Raw genomic sequence first — 16,536 nt, 5'->3', positions numbered from 1 at the left:
CCCAGCTCTGGTGTGCAATTTCCAGCAACTTTCAGTACGAGCTTCTCTGAGCAGTTTGCTGAGTTTGGCCAAACCTATCTTCATGAGGCGATCAATGTGCCTGTCCTGGTCCCTGTTCTGCTAGCCTGTCCCTATTCGTTCCTTTTTCCTACTTCTTTATTGATGACATAACTTCATTACATCTTGTTGCCTTTTTTATCTCGAGGACAGGCTCCCCTCTCATACCCTTCTCCCCACAGCAGTCCTTTTCAAACAACTTTTCATTGGTCAAGCAACTTTGCCCGATAACCAGCAAACACCCAGCAACTTCCATACCTTAATGACTGGAGAACAAGCAACCCCAGACTGCATGGTGTCTCCTGAATCACCCTTCCTTGTGCCCTCTAAACTCTTTTACATTCCTGATGGCCTCATTGTTCAGACTCTGATGGTATCACCAACCATGGGGCTTGTTGACCCCCACGGCCACACTCCCACATCTCCCCTTTCTTTATTAATATCAACCATCTTCTTGACACGAAGTATTAATCCATATATCACAATCCCGCCTCTTCTTTTGAATGCCATTAATTCATGTCTTGGCTTTGAATTTGGCCAAGTCAATTCAGCCATAAGAGAGGCTGTCTTCTTGAGGACTTTCCACCAGGATTGTGGTAAACTGCATTCCTTGGATTATTATTTTCTGTAAAAGTTTAATACAAGGAATTAAGCACAGCACCTCATATTTAGAATATTTCACCCAACTCATTGTTCCACAGGGTGTATAATAATTATCACTAACAGCATCACACACATCCAATTCGATCGATAAGGGCTTACTAAGGTTTGTGGTGATGTGACTTTTCCCAATTAACCTTCCTCCTTCATTATTAGTTCTTACCTCTATCCACCATTGATAGGGGACCTCTTTGGGATCATAACAGGTTATCTTATTACTTTCATTACATATAGCATACTCCGTTTGGTTCACATAGCATGGGTTTAATTCTTCCCCTTTACAGGCATAGATAGTATGATATATTAGTGTTCATTCCTGAATTCTTCCTCTCCGGGTGTTAACAATATATTCACTACAATTCTGAGAATGCCCCTGGACCAATAGAATTATGCATGTAATTAGAAGAGGTCTGGTAAAGGCCATGTTACCCGGTGGTTATTACCCTGAGGGGCTGCAGCCCTTGGTAAACCTTCTTGAGCTGCGGCACTGGTCCCTCCTCTGGTCTTGCCCTCTCCCTGATGCTTCTTAGGAAATGGTCCAGGTTTACACACCCAATGGCTCTTCTACCTGTGTTCAATTTTTCCATGAGTTAGTGGGAGCTCGATTCAAAGTAGATAACCAATCCTCGAGGTATATTTCCCCATTATTCCACTTATTATTTTAAAATTTCGGGACCATGGTAATTCAAGATGTTTCGGGTATAACACACATAGAATTAGCATCCAAAGGGTAGCTATGCCCCGATGTACTTGAAGTTCTTTTAAGCTTATCTTTACTCAACCTTCCAGGTTCCTGTTCGAATTATTACTCCATATATCACACCAGATAGGGGCAGGTTATCTGAGAACGCGCAGTCTGGGCTGCCACTGTCACAGCCCAGGCAGGCCACTGAAGAGACTCGATACCCTGACGGACAGAGCACAGAACGGGCACTTATTAAAAACACAGAAAACAACAATCTTCTTTGGACAACTCAGTTATCATTCTAGAAGGTGTCACCTCATTTAACTGTAATTGAAGCTGGCCCCAATTACCAGCTTAGGTGCGTGTGAAGGCTGGGTATACAAGCGTCCAGCAAGCCCCACAGAGTTTGTATGGGTGCCATGTTCAGCACTGGATACGCAGGAATGATCCATCTGCTTGCCTGCGCTGTCCTGTGGCGTAGGTAAATACCGTCCTCTGAACACTAAGGGGAGCTTTGTCGCATCGTCTCCTCTGAGGCTTTCTCGGCAGCGTTTGGTCTGGCGGCTCCAGATACGGTCTCCAGATACGGTGCGACTGTTTAGTCTGGATGTAACAAGTGGAAGCAAACAGAATCGAGTCCTAATCTTTTCTTTAACTCAGTCTTTTGAATCTAAAGGTTTCCGATTATGTAGTTTCAAAAATCTCTCAGGAAATACTATTAGTGATTGAAAGGAAAACATGGTATCTGTTATGTGTATATAAATTTGTTACATTTATTAAATAAATACATAAGCAAACACAAAATCGTTTATTCTTTTTTTCTAGTTGGAATTCCCCAACAGGACAGAAATTACGCTAAGGACAGTTATCTGTAAAGTCAAAATCAGCCTATACTAACCACAGCACTGCAGTTGGTCCTCACTCAGGAAAACACTCATACTGAATTCAAAGTACAGCTAATTGCTTTGGATTACAGGTCAACATGATTTACTTCATTATCACAAGTACTGTAGTAGTTGAGGTCCCCTATGACTTTAACCCGCAGTTGTTTCCTGTCATTTTTAACTGCAAAAATGTCACTTTGGGCTGAGATTTCCTAAGATGCATGGTGAAATATTAAGCTGATACTAATGTCTTTCAGCATAGACTGAAGTTTAAATTGCAAGAGACAAAAAGCTCCATATTATTTCACACCTTCCAAGAGGTCTCGAAACTTGATCTCTAGTTTGTGATCTGATCTGTATAATCTGTTTTTAGATGTGCTTTTTTCTACATCTGCGTTATGTGGTTGATTTGTCTTGTAAACAAGCCAATGAAGTTCTTTGTCCAGGTGTGTAACAGTAAAAAAAAAAAAAAAAAATCATTATGTTACAATTATTTTAATAACAGCATTTCCTTGCTGATCAAAAACATGGTAGTGAGTGAGGACTCTGCTGTTGTCTGATGGTACTTGAAAATTGAAGCAGGTGGAAAAGGCATAGAATACTAAAGGAATATAAATTACAGGATAACATGGAAGGAATTTGAGAGACTTACATCATGTGTACAAATTCTCACAGGTTTTCTAACCATAAAAGCTTCCTAGATATAGAACCAATAAGCAATTATTTTGTCTGCCCAAGAGAATGCACATCTTTTTCTTTTTTTTTTTGACCTTGATTAACAAGCCACATTAGACAAAACAATGCTGACATATGCACGTAGCAAAGAAAGCATCCCTCCTTCCAGCACTACTGAAAAATTCATGTCCCACATAAAATGCTTTAGAAGTTTCTTCACTCTTTAAGGAGTATTTCAGTCTACAACCAATGGATACTTAGGATAAATGTGCTTTTTTTTTAGGAAGATAGCAACAAAACCGTATTAGAGATTGAATTCAATGTTAACTTTTAAGTGTGGAATAGATTCTTTAGAGAGACATATTCACAGCATGTATAGAAGCAGCACTTGAAGTTTTGGAAAAAGAAGGGGAAAACCTGTTACGTCTGTATGGTTCTCACCTTAGCAGAGTACAACCAACTGCTTCACTTGCAGACAGGATGACAGCCTGCTGCTTTGCAGAGCAAGCTAACTCACACCTGCAGGAAATAACTTGGAAATAATGTTTCAAACAGACAAGCTCAAGAAATGCAACTCCTCAAAAGAAGTTTTTTTTTTTTTTTTCACCTGTGAAAAAGTTATCACAGCTTGTGATAGCTTGCTGCCTATCAGTGCACTGACCTCTTACTTTAGCACCAGCTGGCAGGTCTGGCTCTGCAGATTCTGTCATTTAAAATGAAACCATTTGCTAAAAATTGGTGATGCTACCCTTCTTAAAGCTTAATAGCATCAGTATGACCTGCTACTCTCTTCCGAGCACAGTGTCTGCATTGCAACATACACATCTTTTCATTCCATGTTAGTCTATATTTGAACAGTTTGTCTACAGTCTTCTGTTTACTTAACACTTTAGCCCATATTTGAACAGTTTGTCTTTAGTCTCTTTACTTATTATACAAATGAGCCTGATCACATGCAAAATATAACTTGCTCAAACAATTTTATTTTTTTATTCTTTAAATCATATTTAACTTTGTATTCTTTACCTTTTAAAAATGTATTAGTCTCATTAGCCTCTTCTGAAGAACACGCTACTTTTTGATAAAACCAAGTAATCTTGAATTGCTTCCTTAATTAGGAAAAATCTTTTTTTTTTTTTTTTTTTTTTTTTTTTTTTTTACCAGCTCTACACTGAATTAAATACAATGTGCAAAGCTTCTGGTTTCTGAGAAATAGCAGATTCAAAAGAATGTTTCCAAAGGCTGAGAAAATTGGAATGTCCTCAAGAGATTCCGAAAGCACTGCTTCAAAACTAAAAGGCGAACATATTTAATCTGATATGGAAGACAAATGTAATCATACGACTAAACAGTGTAATGCTTTAGCTAAGGGAATCCCTGCAGATTGTCAATTCCTGCCTACCAAAATATTAATATATGGTTTTTTTGTTTGTTTGTTTGTTTGTTTGTTTCCCAGTATTCAACACTGTCACATTTATGAAAAAATAGGAAACGTTGTCTAGTGCTGAAATTGGAACGACTCGATGTACCAAAACGAAGAGCTCTGTAACTACCAATGCAGTTACAGTTTTCTGCTGGTCAGACCGGTACCTTCTGCTAAACAATTCCAGATGTACGACCTACCTTAGTCTTATTTTTTAAACAACTTCTGCCCCGAATGTGTAAAGAGTTAACATTTATACATTACTTTTTTTTTTTTTTTTTTTTTTTTTTTTTTTTTTTTTGCTTAAGAGGAGAAGGGAGCCTAGAACAGAACAGGACTTTCTCTGTGGCAACTGTAGTGGGTGTCTTGGGTCTGACTTCAGTTTCAGTATGAAAACTAACAGCAGTATGCTGTGCCTTCTGACGAGGACGCCTCCTCCTACACCAGTGCCACAGAGGAGAGGCGACAGAAATCTGGCCCGTAAACCTTGTGCGCGAGGCCCCGTGGTGAGGCTGGCTGCTCGAGCGCGGCGTGGTTTCATCTGCCAGCGTCAGATAAATGCAGCTGCGCGGGGAGTTAGAAGTAGCTTGGTGTGCTACGCCTCTCCCTCGCACCTCTCTCTCCTGCCTGGGCTTGGCCGCAGCGCTGCGCTCGCTGTGTGGGACCACGGGGAAGGGGCAACACCGCAGCCGAGCTGCTGGGCTCGGTGCTTTCCAGTGCAGCAGCAGAAGCGCCAGCCCCCGCCGGGCAGCCAGGGGGGCAGACGCCGTTTCAGGAGCGGGCGAAACGGTGCGAGAGGAGCGGTTTTGGTCCTGTCAGGTACGCCGGCCGGCGCAGAGCTGTGGCCGCTACGCCCTCAGACCTGCGGGCAGCAGGGACCGAACCCGAGGGCACCCGCTGGGGAGCGCCGGGGGCGGCCCCGAAGTTAAGGGGACAAACGAGGCGAGGAGCACGTGGGGAGCGGCAGCAGCCGCCTGCGGACCGGCAGGGGGGTACGGGCGGCGAGGTGCGGGAGGGGGGGCGAGCTTTAGCGGGGCTCGGGAGCGGAACAAAGGCAGCGCTGGGGCAGCCGCCACCCGCTCGGCTCCGGGGGCACCGCGCTCCGCGGCGCCTCCCTCAGGGCCGCCAACGGCCGCTGCCGGCGGCGGGAGGGCGGCAGCGAGGCAGCGCCGCCGCCCCCCCCCCCCTCCGCCCCGCCCCGCCTCCTCCGCGCCTCCGCGGCCCCGCCCCGCAGGCGGCGGAAGGCGCCACTCGCCGCGCCGTGAGGGGGGGGTGGCCGGGCCCAACCGAGCCCGTTCGCCCGCTCCCCGCCCGCACCGGCGCCGCCCGGCGGCCCCGCGTCGCGTCCCGCGGAGGCGCGGGGCGGGAGGCTGGCGGCCGCCCCTCCTCGGCCGTGCCCGCGCGGGTGTCCCGCCCCCCCCCCTCGCCCCCCTCCCGCCGCCGCGTGGTAGCGCCCGGCACGGCGGGAGGAGGGCGCGCGGCGGCGGCGGCTAAAAGCGGAGGTGGGCGGCGGGCCGGGCACAGCGCGGCGCGGCGGGGCGGGGACAGCGCGGCGGGGCAGAGGTGCCGCGGTCGGGCCGGGCCGGGCTGGGCCGGGTCGGGGGACGGCGAAGGGCGCGGGGCGGCCGCTGCGGGAGCGGGGCGGGCGTGGGGCGCGGGGCCGGGGCGCGGGGCCTGCGGCGGGAGCGTCGCGGCCCGGGGGGGCGCCGCGCGGAGCGTCCCGGCGCGTAGCGAGCCCCGCGCTGTGCTGCGCCGCCCCCGGCAGCGGCACCTGGCGGGGCTGGGGCTGTGGCTGGCGGCGCCGCGGCGGCGGCGGCTGGGAGCAGCGGCGGCAGCAGCAGCAGCAGCAGCAGCAGGGAGCCCGCGTCTCGGCCCCGGCCGCGTCGCGTCGCGCAGGACGAGGAGAAGCCATGAGCCGCGATTTCAAGCCCGGAGACCTCATCTTCGCCAAGATGAAAGGGTACCCGCACTGGCCGGCCAGGGTAAGGCGCCCGCTCCTTCCTCCTCCTCCTCCTCCTCCTCCTCGCAGCCCAGCACCTGCACCCTGCCGCCCCCCGTACCCCCCCCCCCCCCCCCCCCCCCCCGGTGGCCCCGCAGGGCCCCTTGCCGCCTTGCCTCTCCTTGAACTCGGCGCCTTCTCCCGACGGCAGCAGCCCCGGGCTCCCTGCCTCGCTGCCCTCATTTGCATAGCCCGGCTGGCAGCAGCGCGGCCGTGCTCAGCCCGCTGCGTGGTAGCGGTAACAAAGGCTGGGGCTGTGCGAAAACACGGCTCCCCAGTAGCTGCTCCCTTCTGGCAAAGGGGAGCACCAACTTTAGGGCGGCGTTGCGCCTCGCTGTTAAAGTCGGGCATCGCTGTAGCTTTTTCCTGTAGAAGAAGCTGGGTGCAAGCGGTAAGTTGCCCAGTCGTTTCTTTCTCCTGTTCCCGCTCCTCTCTTGGAAGTGCCACGGCGAGTGCTGTGACTGCCTTCGGGCATTTAATGGCTGTGGAAATGCAGCTAAAAGACTTAACTGTGCGCTATCTAGATGAGAGGCGGCATCAAGAATTATTTGTGTGCTTTCCTGTTTTGTTTCCTTGTTAAATGTAGCGACTTTTTTCGTAGTACTTGACATCTGGGCTTGGACCAGTTATCGGCTCAGCATAAGGGGAGGATGTGGCGTTGTGGCTTATGGTGAAGGGGAGATGTTTTTTTGGATGGAATCAAATCGTGCTTCTACCTGCAGCCCATCATGTACATCCTTTTTAAAAAAAAAACAACGTCCTATGTTGCTGTAACGCCAGAAGTGTTTTCACTTCCTATTGTTGATAATACTGTTGTTTAATGGGTTTTATTTCTGACATTGTATGCTTTTGGCATTGTTAACTTCTCTGTAGCATTTTTTTTCCATGTTTCTAACAGCTCTAGATGTTTCCCTTTGGACTGTCATTAACTGTTACTTGATTTCAGTTGTGGTCTTTGTTTTCCTTAGGTGGATGAAGTTCCTGAGGGAGCAGTAAAGCCTCCTGCAAACAAAATGCCTATATTCTTTTTTGGCACCCATGAGACGTAAGTCCCTCTTATTTAAGAGACACATACTCTTTTATTTCATTAGCATGCTATAATAGGAACTTAATGACTTACCTGAAAGTTGTGTGTTTTAAAATTACACTGTTCAGTAGCGTGTCATCTTCTGAATTATTTTCTTTTGCCAAGACATGTTACTTTCACACTTGCTTAAGCTATTCAAGAAAATAGAAATGGTAGACTGTGACTATACCATGTGCCAATGCCAGTAGAAAAATCCTACCCAAAGTGATATAAGCAGTGAGTTTTTCTTTCTTCTGTAATAGACGTTAATTAAGCTCTGTATATAGGCAAAATTCTCAAAAATATATTGTTAAAGAAAGTGAAATATTGCTGAGAACAATGAAATAAGAAAAAAAAAAAAAAGAAATAGTTAAATTATCCTGCATTAGTTGTCCCTACCCCCTCCCTTCCAAGATGTTTGAGGGCATGGGTATTGTGTTTTGTAAGATTTTGAGGAAAAAAAATCAGAAGGTACAGTTATTCTGTACCTGTTATTCTGCAAAACATCTGTCTTTAGGTACTTTCAACAATGCTACCTTTTTGCAATCATAAACTCGTTTTGAGGGTATTTCTGCTGCTAACTTTTCTTGCCGATATACTGTTTTTTATGTAGGTCTCTGTCTTGTTAAAATTATCATGTTACTTTTTAGTAGGAGTTTGTTGCAGTGTGGATATTTAAGATTTCAAATTCAGTGCTGCCTTTGCCTCATTTATTTTTTTAAAATATATATATTTTCCCCTTTGTTTTCTCTTTATAAAATGTCAATTGCTATATACAAGCAGGTCACAAATAGAAGTTACGTATAAAAGTACTCAGTTTCTTGCATTGTGTGGGAAGGTTTTATCTTCCTCTCACTAAATATTTATTCAAATCTCTTTAATCTGTTACTTTGCGTATGTCTTTAAAATAATTCATGTTGAGAGAATACCCAGTGCTTGTTGAATTAAAAAGCAAGCATCCTCTACGCTTCTTGAGATTACTTTTTACTACTTTTTTTTTTTTTCGAGAAGCAGTTTCCCCATGAGAAAGCTTTTTGTGTGCTTGGCTTATATACCTTCTTTCCATTGATCTTGGCAATAGATCAGTTATTGGTTTATTTTTAGCATGTGTGTTCTTGTGGGTGAACAGAATTGTGGAATTCAATTCAAGGTTGCAAAGTTTGCATATTGTCCCTTTGCTTAACGATAAGTTTAAACAGTGCACTTGGTTATCTTTTATGTTTTTTTTTTTTTTTTCTTCCCCAGAATACTTTGGCAGTTAAAAATATAATATTGCTTTGTTTTTCCCCTTTGATGTATGTTGATGTGTGTCATTCTGGATTGAACTTGGGTTTTGTGTAGTTTTATGTAGGTTTACAGGCACAAATTGAATATAAGGGAGAAAGAAACAACTCCTTACCTAAAGGTGCAGAAATACCTTGCAAATTTTAAGCATCGTGGTGCATTTTAAACTTTAGTTAAGTTCCTAGCTCATGCTTGGCTTTGAATTTTAATTTTCTTTCTCATTTGCATGGGTAAACTTGAAATAATCTGTTCGTCACTCATTGACACTCTTAGTAAAGTTTTACTGCAGTCTAGTTCTTTGTTTTGCAGGCTGTAGCTTCAGGATTACTGCCTTTCAGTATCCTATACTCCTATATTCTATGAATAGAGGAGAAATATAGTTTCTCCTATGAATATAAGAGAAACTTCTGTGTCGGAAACCCGCCTGTCTTGTTCTTTAAACTACCTTAGGGTGGTAACAGGTGAAACTCTCCTGCTTTTCAATCATACTTACTGTTGCTTACAGCATGTACCTGTGAATAACAATCACATGTTACTACCTATGTTCAGTGAACGGGTATTTGCTTCTTACAATAGGCTTTGGGGATTTGGGTGACATATCTTTATTTCCGTCTTTGTCTTAATGTAGCAACATTCTGAAAGAATAAAAAATAAAAAGTTATTTTAATGAGAGCTTTATTTGGGTCCGTTGTGCTAGTGTATGACATCATTGCAGATGGCCACACTGAAAATGTAGTTTCTAGAACCTGTGTCTTAGGGTAAAGCCTCTACACTAAGTTTTCTTTCATTTTTGGTGCATGGAGTTTTAAATATATCAGCCCAGTATGCTATGTGACCTCTTCTTCATGGTTGAGAGTTCCTGATGGTTTTCAAAGCTTGAGCAATGTGTATGGTAAAGCCATACAAATCTTGGAAAAACATTTCCTAGGGGATAGGAAGAAAGGAGGCAATGCTTCTTATTTTTGTCTTGTCCAGTTTCCATTTGTCTGTCTCCCCAGTATTTTTTTTTTCTGGTTGTTGTGGTTTAACCTGGCCAGCAGCTAAGCACCACACAGCCGTTTGCTCACCCTACCCCATCCCTCTCTGAGATGGGGGAGAGAAATGGGAAAATGAAGCCTGTGAGTTGAGATAAAGACAGTTTATTAGGACATAAAATAAAATAATATGTACAAAACAAGTGATGTACAGTGCAATTGCTCACCACCCGCTGACTGTTGCCCAGCCTAGCCCCAAGCAGTCCAGCCCTCCTCCCCCCAGCTAGCCACCCCTATCTGTTGTTCAGCATGACCCCAGATGGTATGGAATACCCCTTTGGCCAGTTTGGGTCAGCTGTCCTGGGTCTGTCCCCTCCCAGCTCCTGTTGCACCCCCAGCCTGCCTGCTGGTGGGCAGAGTGAGAAGCTGAAAAGTCCCTGGCTTGGTGTAAGCACTGCTCTGCAACAATTAAAACATTGGCATGTTACCAGCACTCTTCTCATCCTAATCCAAAACATAGCACCCTACCTGCTACTAGGAGGAAAATTAACTCTATCCTAACTGAAACCAGGACACTGGTTAAGGCAACTCTGCAGATGTGTGTTTCCCATGCTGGCTGAACTGAACATAACCATCTCTTGAAAAGGGGTGGGTAATCTGCAGTCTGATCTCTCAGTGGTTTACATAATGCTTTGTGCACATAGGTAAGAATTCTACTGCTGGAGCAGGAGATGCTTAAGCTTTCTAGATAACATTTTGTCTTTTAGTGTAGTAGGGTGTAGGTCTCAATTAGATCTTTTTAAAGATGACGAAGAAAATAGAGTGAGGATTAGAAGTATCTATATCATTTTCCGTGAACCATTACTTTAGAAAGCAAGTGCCTGCAACTTTTCAGATTACCGAGTCTCAATGTCAGATAGCTGCATCTAGACACATAGCAAAAATAAGAACGAAACTCAAAGTGGCATCTTTGTTTTAGCAGTGTATGGGTTGCTGCATTGAAGTTTGAACTTTAAAAGTACTGGGAGTAGAGCAGTAACTATACAGGCTTTGGTCTTCAGCATAAACCAGAATGTTTGTCCTCAGTAATTTGTTACCCCGTTCTCCTAAGTCTAGCTTAGAGAAAATAGTAGTGTGAATACTGTGACTTTGACATACAAGAAAAGCCAGGCTGATAGCTTTAGTTACACAGACTACAGTAGGGGTAGTGCTGTGCAGGGATGTTGTCAGTTTTTGTGAAAAAGACACACAAGCTATCTGAAGACCTCTTCTAAGAGTAAATTAAATTAAAAAAATGTAAACTGCAATATTTACTTCCCCAAGAATGGGGTTGAGGAAGAATCTTATGGAAAGGCTTAAAGTTTTATTCAATTCAGTAAATAAAGTGATGAGGACTTATCTTGAGAAACTGAGAAGTTACTGAAGTAATGCTGAATTCACAGTATTCTTAAGGACCCGGGCAGTCAAATACATTCAGGTGTGACTAGGCACTGCCTTCTAGTGCTCTTTATGCCTGATACACTTAACATTCTTCTTGAATTTTGTCTTTTAACTACATTGTTTCTAATTTAGTAACTTCAAAAGATTTTCTTTGTTTGTTTGGAACTACTTCTGCTTTGTTGTTGTTCTCTTGTATTATATAGTCAGGATATAAGAATTCTTTACTCTTAACACTTAAGCCTGTTTTTCTAAAGAAAGCATGTGCTCTCTCTGTTCATTCACAAGATAACAATTTTTTAGTTGTTCTGGTTTACAGTAGTTGGTTGTCTTCCGCCATTTGTTAAGAAGCATTGTCTGTTTCTTGCCCAGACACTCAGCACCTTAGGAAGGAGAGGGGCCATATATGTGGTGGTAGTAATGGAAAACTTGGGCTGTTGTAGGTTAAATTGGGAAAACTAAAGTTGCTTATGTAACAGAATTGGTTGTCTGCAATGCTGAGTTGTGCTTCTTAATGATATCTGATGCTTATTTCTCCTTTTGAAAAAAAAAAAAATATTTAAAACATGAGTAGCTTTTTTCCTGGTAACTTTTTCTTTCTCTTCTGAAGGGCGTTTTTGGGACCAAAGGACATATTCCCTTACTCTGAAAATAAAGAGAAATATGGAAAACCAAATAAAAGAAAGGGCTTTAATGAAGGCTTGTGGGAAATTGACAATAATCCCAGAGTGAAGTTCTCTCATCAGCAGGTAAGTTATGCAAAGTCTGCAACTAGTTGTTATCGTACTGTTGGGGGAAAAAAAAAGGCAATGAATATTTACTGTTCTAGGATAAAGAATCGTTGACACTCAATTGCAGGTTACACTGTTTTGTTTTTTTAATTTATCTCTAGTTTTAGTAGCATGAGACTTTCCTTTCATGTAAGTGGAAATTTCCAAATTTTCTACAGTAAGCTCATGAAGCTCATGTTGACAGTTTCAGAGCATAAGTCTATCACTATTGAAAGTTGAACATATTTTTTACGATGTTGCTCTATCACAGCAGATGTCAAGTCATATTCAGAACCATACAACTGTACTTAAAAAATAGTGGTTTTTATCAGTTTTTACTCAGTCATCAGTAATCTCAGTCACTTTACTTCTTCCTGTCATCTAAGCCCAAGTGGTTTTCTCCACAAATACCTGTGTAAGATTTCATTGCATGCTTTTGTAGTACACTGTATTTTCATTATGGTGGCTGGAAATAATGTGATTCTTGGTTTTTGCCCCTCTGTTATGTGACTCTCAATTAAGTTTTCATTTGCCAGTAGTTCTGTTTCTTACCCTCTTGGTAGATGTCCCAAGCTTAAACTGGGGCTAAGCAGCTCTACTTATAAAAAGGCCTAAACTTCTTCTTAAAAGAAAAAAAATGTCTTGATCCTCTTTGTCTGTTGTGTTCTCTGAACATTCTATAGCTTCTTGGTTTTGGTACATACAGTGGGCCCTGATCACATACTGGGGCCTCTAGACATTATTGTGGTAATAATAAAAAAAAAATTGGTGTCTGTATTTTTTTTCTGCTCCTACTTGACATGCCAGACAGCCATTTCTGCACCAGTTAACTCCTGCTCCTAAAGATATCCCAAGCTACTGCGTCTCTAGTTTGAAGGATGGATCAAGAGTTAATCTGAGCAAGAGTCAGTAGAAAAGAGGTTGTGCTCTGGATGTACACTTTTTCTGCCCCTAGATGCTAATCCCCTTACAACAGAGAGAAACACTATTAATAAGACAGTTTCTTTCTTCTGCTACTGAAAAATGAGTCGTTAGACAATCTGCTGTTTTATTTGTGGCAGCTTAGGAGAGGTTCTGCCTGGGTGGCTGAGGAAATAGTGAACCATAGCTTAGTTTTATGTTATCAGTCAGTTCTAACAACCTGAAAATATATGTGGGTATAAACAACCACTGACAGCAAGGCCTTCCAGTGTTTTATTTCATAGTGGGGATCAATAACTTCAGCTAAGCGGTACTTTGCGTTGCCTTCTTAACATCTCAGGCATTTCTAAATACTTTTCCAATTGGAGGCAGAAAAAACATTACCAACAGATGTATACAGACTAGTTTCTTAGTCTAGCAACTTTGCTATGGGGAAAGTCCATTATACCTTTTCAGTATCATTCAAACACTTCGGTCCAGCTTCTGTAACAGTTCTTTAACAAGCTCTGTGAACTACTCAGGTTCTGTCTAGAGCTACTGGATTGTTTTTTTGCCACTGCCTTTTTTGCTTAGAAACACACAAGAAAAAACGCTTAGAAACACACAGTCTTTGCACAAGTAGTATTTAAATTCTGTTTCTATAAGTGAGCTTTAAAAATGCTGAAAGAAGAAACTGTTCTTGGGGATGTCTTAACTGTTAAATGAATTACAGGGCCATGGTTACTAATTTGCTTACATATATTCAGTTTTTACAGAATGAATGAAGGAATTGAAGGACAGGCTGGACGGGGCCCTGGCAAATGTGATATAGTGGGTGGCATCCCTGCCTATGGCAGGAGGGTTGGAACTAGATGATCTTTAAGATCCCATCTAACCCAAGCCATTCTATGGTTCTATGAATGGGGTAAATAAAGGCTCAAAGTGTTTTGTAAATGGGGTGGTGCCCAGTCACTGGTGGGGTTTCGCAGGGCTCCATTTTAGGGCCACTTCTCTTTAATGTCTTCATAAACGACTTGGAACCAGGACTTAAAGGTCTGCTAATTAAGTTGGCTGATGATGTGAAACTCAGGGGAGTTGCTGACTCCCTTGAGGGTAGAGAGGCTTTACAGAGATGTTGACAATGAGAGGGCTGGGCAATCACCAACTGCATGAAATTCAACAAGAGCAAATGCCAAATTCTGCACCTGACACGTGGCAGCCCTGGCTGTATGCACAGTCTGGGGGGACCAGAGGTTGGGGAACAGCCCCACAGGAAGGGATCTGGGAGTTCTCATCAATGTCAAGTTGAACATGAGCCAGCAGCGTGCCCTGGCAGCCAGGAAGGCCACTGTGCCCTGGGGTGCATCCAGCACAGCATCGCTAGCTGGTCGAGGGAAGGGATTGTCCTGCTGTGCTCTGTGCTGGTGCAGCCTCATGTTGAGTAAGTGCAATTTAGGCATCACACAGAATCACACACAATTGTCTAGGTTGGAAGAGACCTCAAGATTAGTGAGTCCAACCTCTGACCTAACACTAACAAGTCCTCCACAAGCGTAAGAAGTAAATCAAGAACTGTTTGGACAACGCTCTCAGACATGTGGTTTGACTTTCTTGGGTGGTCATGGGGAGCATCCTTAATGATACTTGTGGGTCCCTTCTAACTCAGGATATTCTGTGATTTATGAAATTTTCCTCTGAATTTTCACCTTAATTTTAGAAAGCATTTTGTTTTGATAGCTTTCCCTTTGTTATCCGTTCTTAAAAGGAACCTTTACTTGGAGCAAATCAAGCCCATAGGATTTAGTGAGCTCATATTTTTACATGCATGCAATTCTTGTTGTTGCTGAAGGAGAACACCTGCAAATAGCTGTATTCTGTAAAAGAAATCTGAATGTAAAACAGGCAGAGTAAGGGTTACTTGATCTGAAATAAAGCCAGCAGTAAGGGCCTGCTTTAAAGGGATTTTTTTTGACAATATTTGATGCTTTCAAGTAAACGAGTTGTATGTCTTCCATGGCTTTTCACAAAACACCATCTTTGGTGTTTTATTTGCAGAATGGAGTATTATGTTACTGTCCCTCAGAGATCCATAGCTAAGACTGAAGAATGTCCCGTTTTATCCTATAATAAGAGAATTGTAGTGTGATATTTTTTTGTTTCAGTTTTATTTATTTTCAGCTTGTGTGCTGAAATGAGCTTTATTTTTTTTTTTTTAATACTTTGCAGGTAACGTACAGTTCACAAAGATGAGACTAAGTGGTACCTTGTTTTATTTTGTTGTTAGCTCCCTGCTATTTGACTAGGTGATGGCTCTCCTGTTTGTGAGGATGTTGCCTTAGCATCATACTTTATAAGCTGGAGAAATGAGTACATGCAGATTCTCCCTTCAAGTAGTAAGAGGAAGATGCTCATCTGTCTGATAGGCAAAATCTCTGTGGCTGTCAGTCTTTTTAAGTTAAGTAGACATTTTAATCCAGGGAGGAAAGCAAGCATGTGAGTTTGATTTAGTTACCTATGCAGTTTTATGGAAGTTTATAGGAAAGTAGTATTAATAGTAGCAGAGTGGTTGAACTTGGCAAAATGGGAGGGGGGTGGCTTAGAGATCAAAAAGGGGTGTGTCACAGGCCACAAAACACTAACAAGTAAGGTAATTCTGCACAATTTAGGCAATTAACACAAGCTTTTTGTTACAGATCTGTGCAATGAGAAACAAAGACAAACAGGTTAGAGAAAAATGCCTCAGCCTTCCCTCTGTACGCTTCTGCTCCACCCTTGCTGGTGTCAAGTCCCCTTGCCACACGTTACAGTCAGTCCCTGTGGTGAGGTGATGTAGGTGTAGTTACTAGGTGTACCTCCTCGCCCCTGCTCAGGCAGCTCCTCTGGGCTCTGAGCCTGGCTCGGGGGACACCTCTTGTGCCTCTGTTCTTTCCCCAGCATCCCTCCAGCCCTGGCATCTCTTTTGCCCTGGTGTCCCTCCTGCCCGGTGCAGGCGTCATGTCATTGAGCAGGTACTGGCTGTCCTTCCACGTCAGTGCTCCAGTCCTCATCAGGCGCCTGATCCTCCCTCCCTTCAGCTGCCCGTAGCTGTCGCGCCCCCTCCATGCGCCCGGTCCCCACAGAGGCGCCTCACGCCCTCACGCTCTCGGCTGGGCGCGGCCGGCTGGAAGTGGCTGAGGCCGGCTGCAGGCAGCCCCTCGGCGCTCCTCAGCCCTGCACCCGCCCCTGCGCCCCAGACAGGACAGCCTGTGAGAGAAGGTCAGTGCCGGCAGCGAGCCGGCCTGGAGCTGAGGGCAGTGGTGGTAGGCTGCAAAGATTTAGAGGGAAGATAACAGTAGTAAACTGGTAAGTGAGGCCCTCTTTTTCCGATGATGCTTTGAAGCAGGGTGATACGTTATGGCCTACTGGTAACATTGCAGTTCACGTAGGTGACGTCTACATGTGATACACGTACAGCCTTTTGGCTTAAAACAAACATTCTTTGAGTTAAATGAAGCACAGTTACTGGACAGTAGCTGTAAAGATGGCTCAGTTGTCAGAGTCTAAATATTAAGTGCGAGGAGGGAGTGTTTTGTCTGGCCTCAGAACAGAAGGCTAGAGGGGGTAGTCACGTGGAGATGTTGGCAAAATCAAGCTTTTATTTTGACTACAAGACAATATTGAAGTGACAGACTTGTTAGCTATTCCTAGAGGGAAATTAACTCCCCCCCCCCTTTTTTTTTTCT

At 44.0% G+C, this 16,536-nt stretch overlaps 1 protein-coding gene across 4 annotated transcripts in view; it reads left to right on the top strand.

Annotated features, from left to right (window-relative positions):
* The first annotated feature begins 5,743 nt into the window (after positions 1–5,743).
* Positions 5,744–16,536, top strand: part of PSIP1 (PC4 and SRSF1 interacting protein 1) — a 37,681-nt gene continuing 26,888 nt past the window's right edge. For 2 of the 4 annotated variants that reach the window (XM_084305468.1, XM_084305465.1), the window contains exons 1-3: positions 6,052–6,366; positions 7,352–7,428; positions 11,755–11,893. In XM_084305468.1, the coding sequence (XP_084161594.1) occupies positions 6,295–6,366; positions 7,352–7,428; positions 11,755–11,893 (288 nt within the window). In that variant the 5' untranslated portion in view covers positions 6,052–6,294. Of the gene's footprint in view, positions 5,887–5,929; positions 5,948–6,051; positions 6,367–7,351; positions 7,429–11,754; positions 11,894–16,536 lie in introns of those variants that run through there. The other 2 variants (XM_084305466.1, XM_084305467.1) reach the window with 2 other exon arrangements.

Source organism: Netta rufina, assembly GCF_964035555.1.
Source record: "Netta rufina genome assembly, chromosome: Z".
In the NCBI taxonomy this organism is placed as follows: Eukaryota; Metazoa; Chordata; class Aves; order Anseriformes; family Anatidae; genus Netta; species Netta rufina.
The sequence above is the reverse complement of the archived record's forward strand: the minus strand, read 5'-3'. Positions and strand labels throughout refer to the sequence as shown.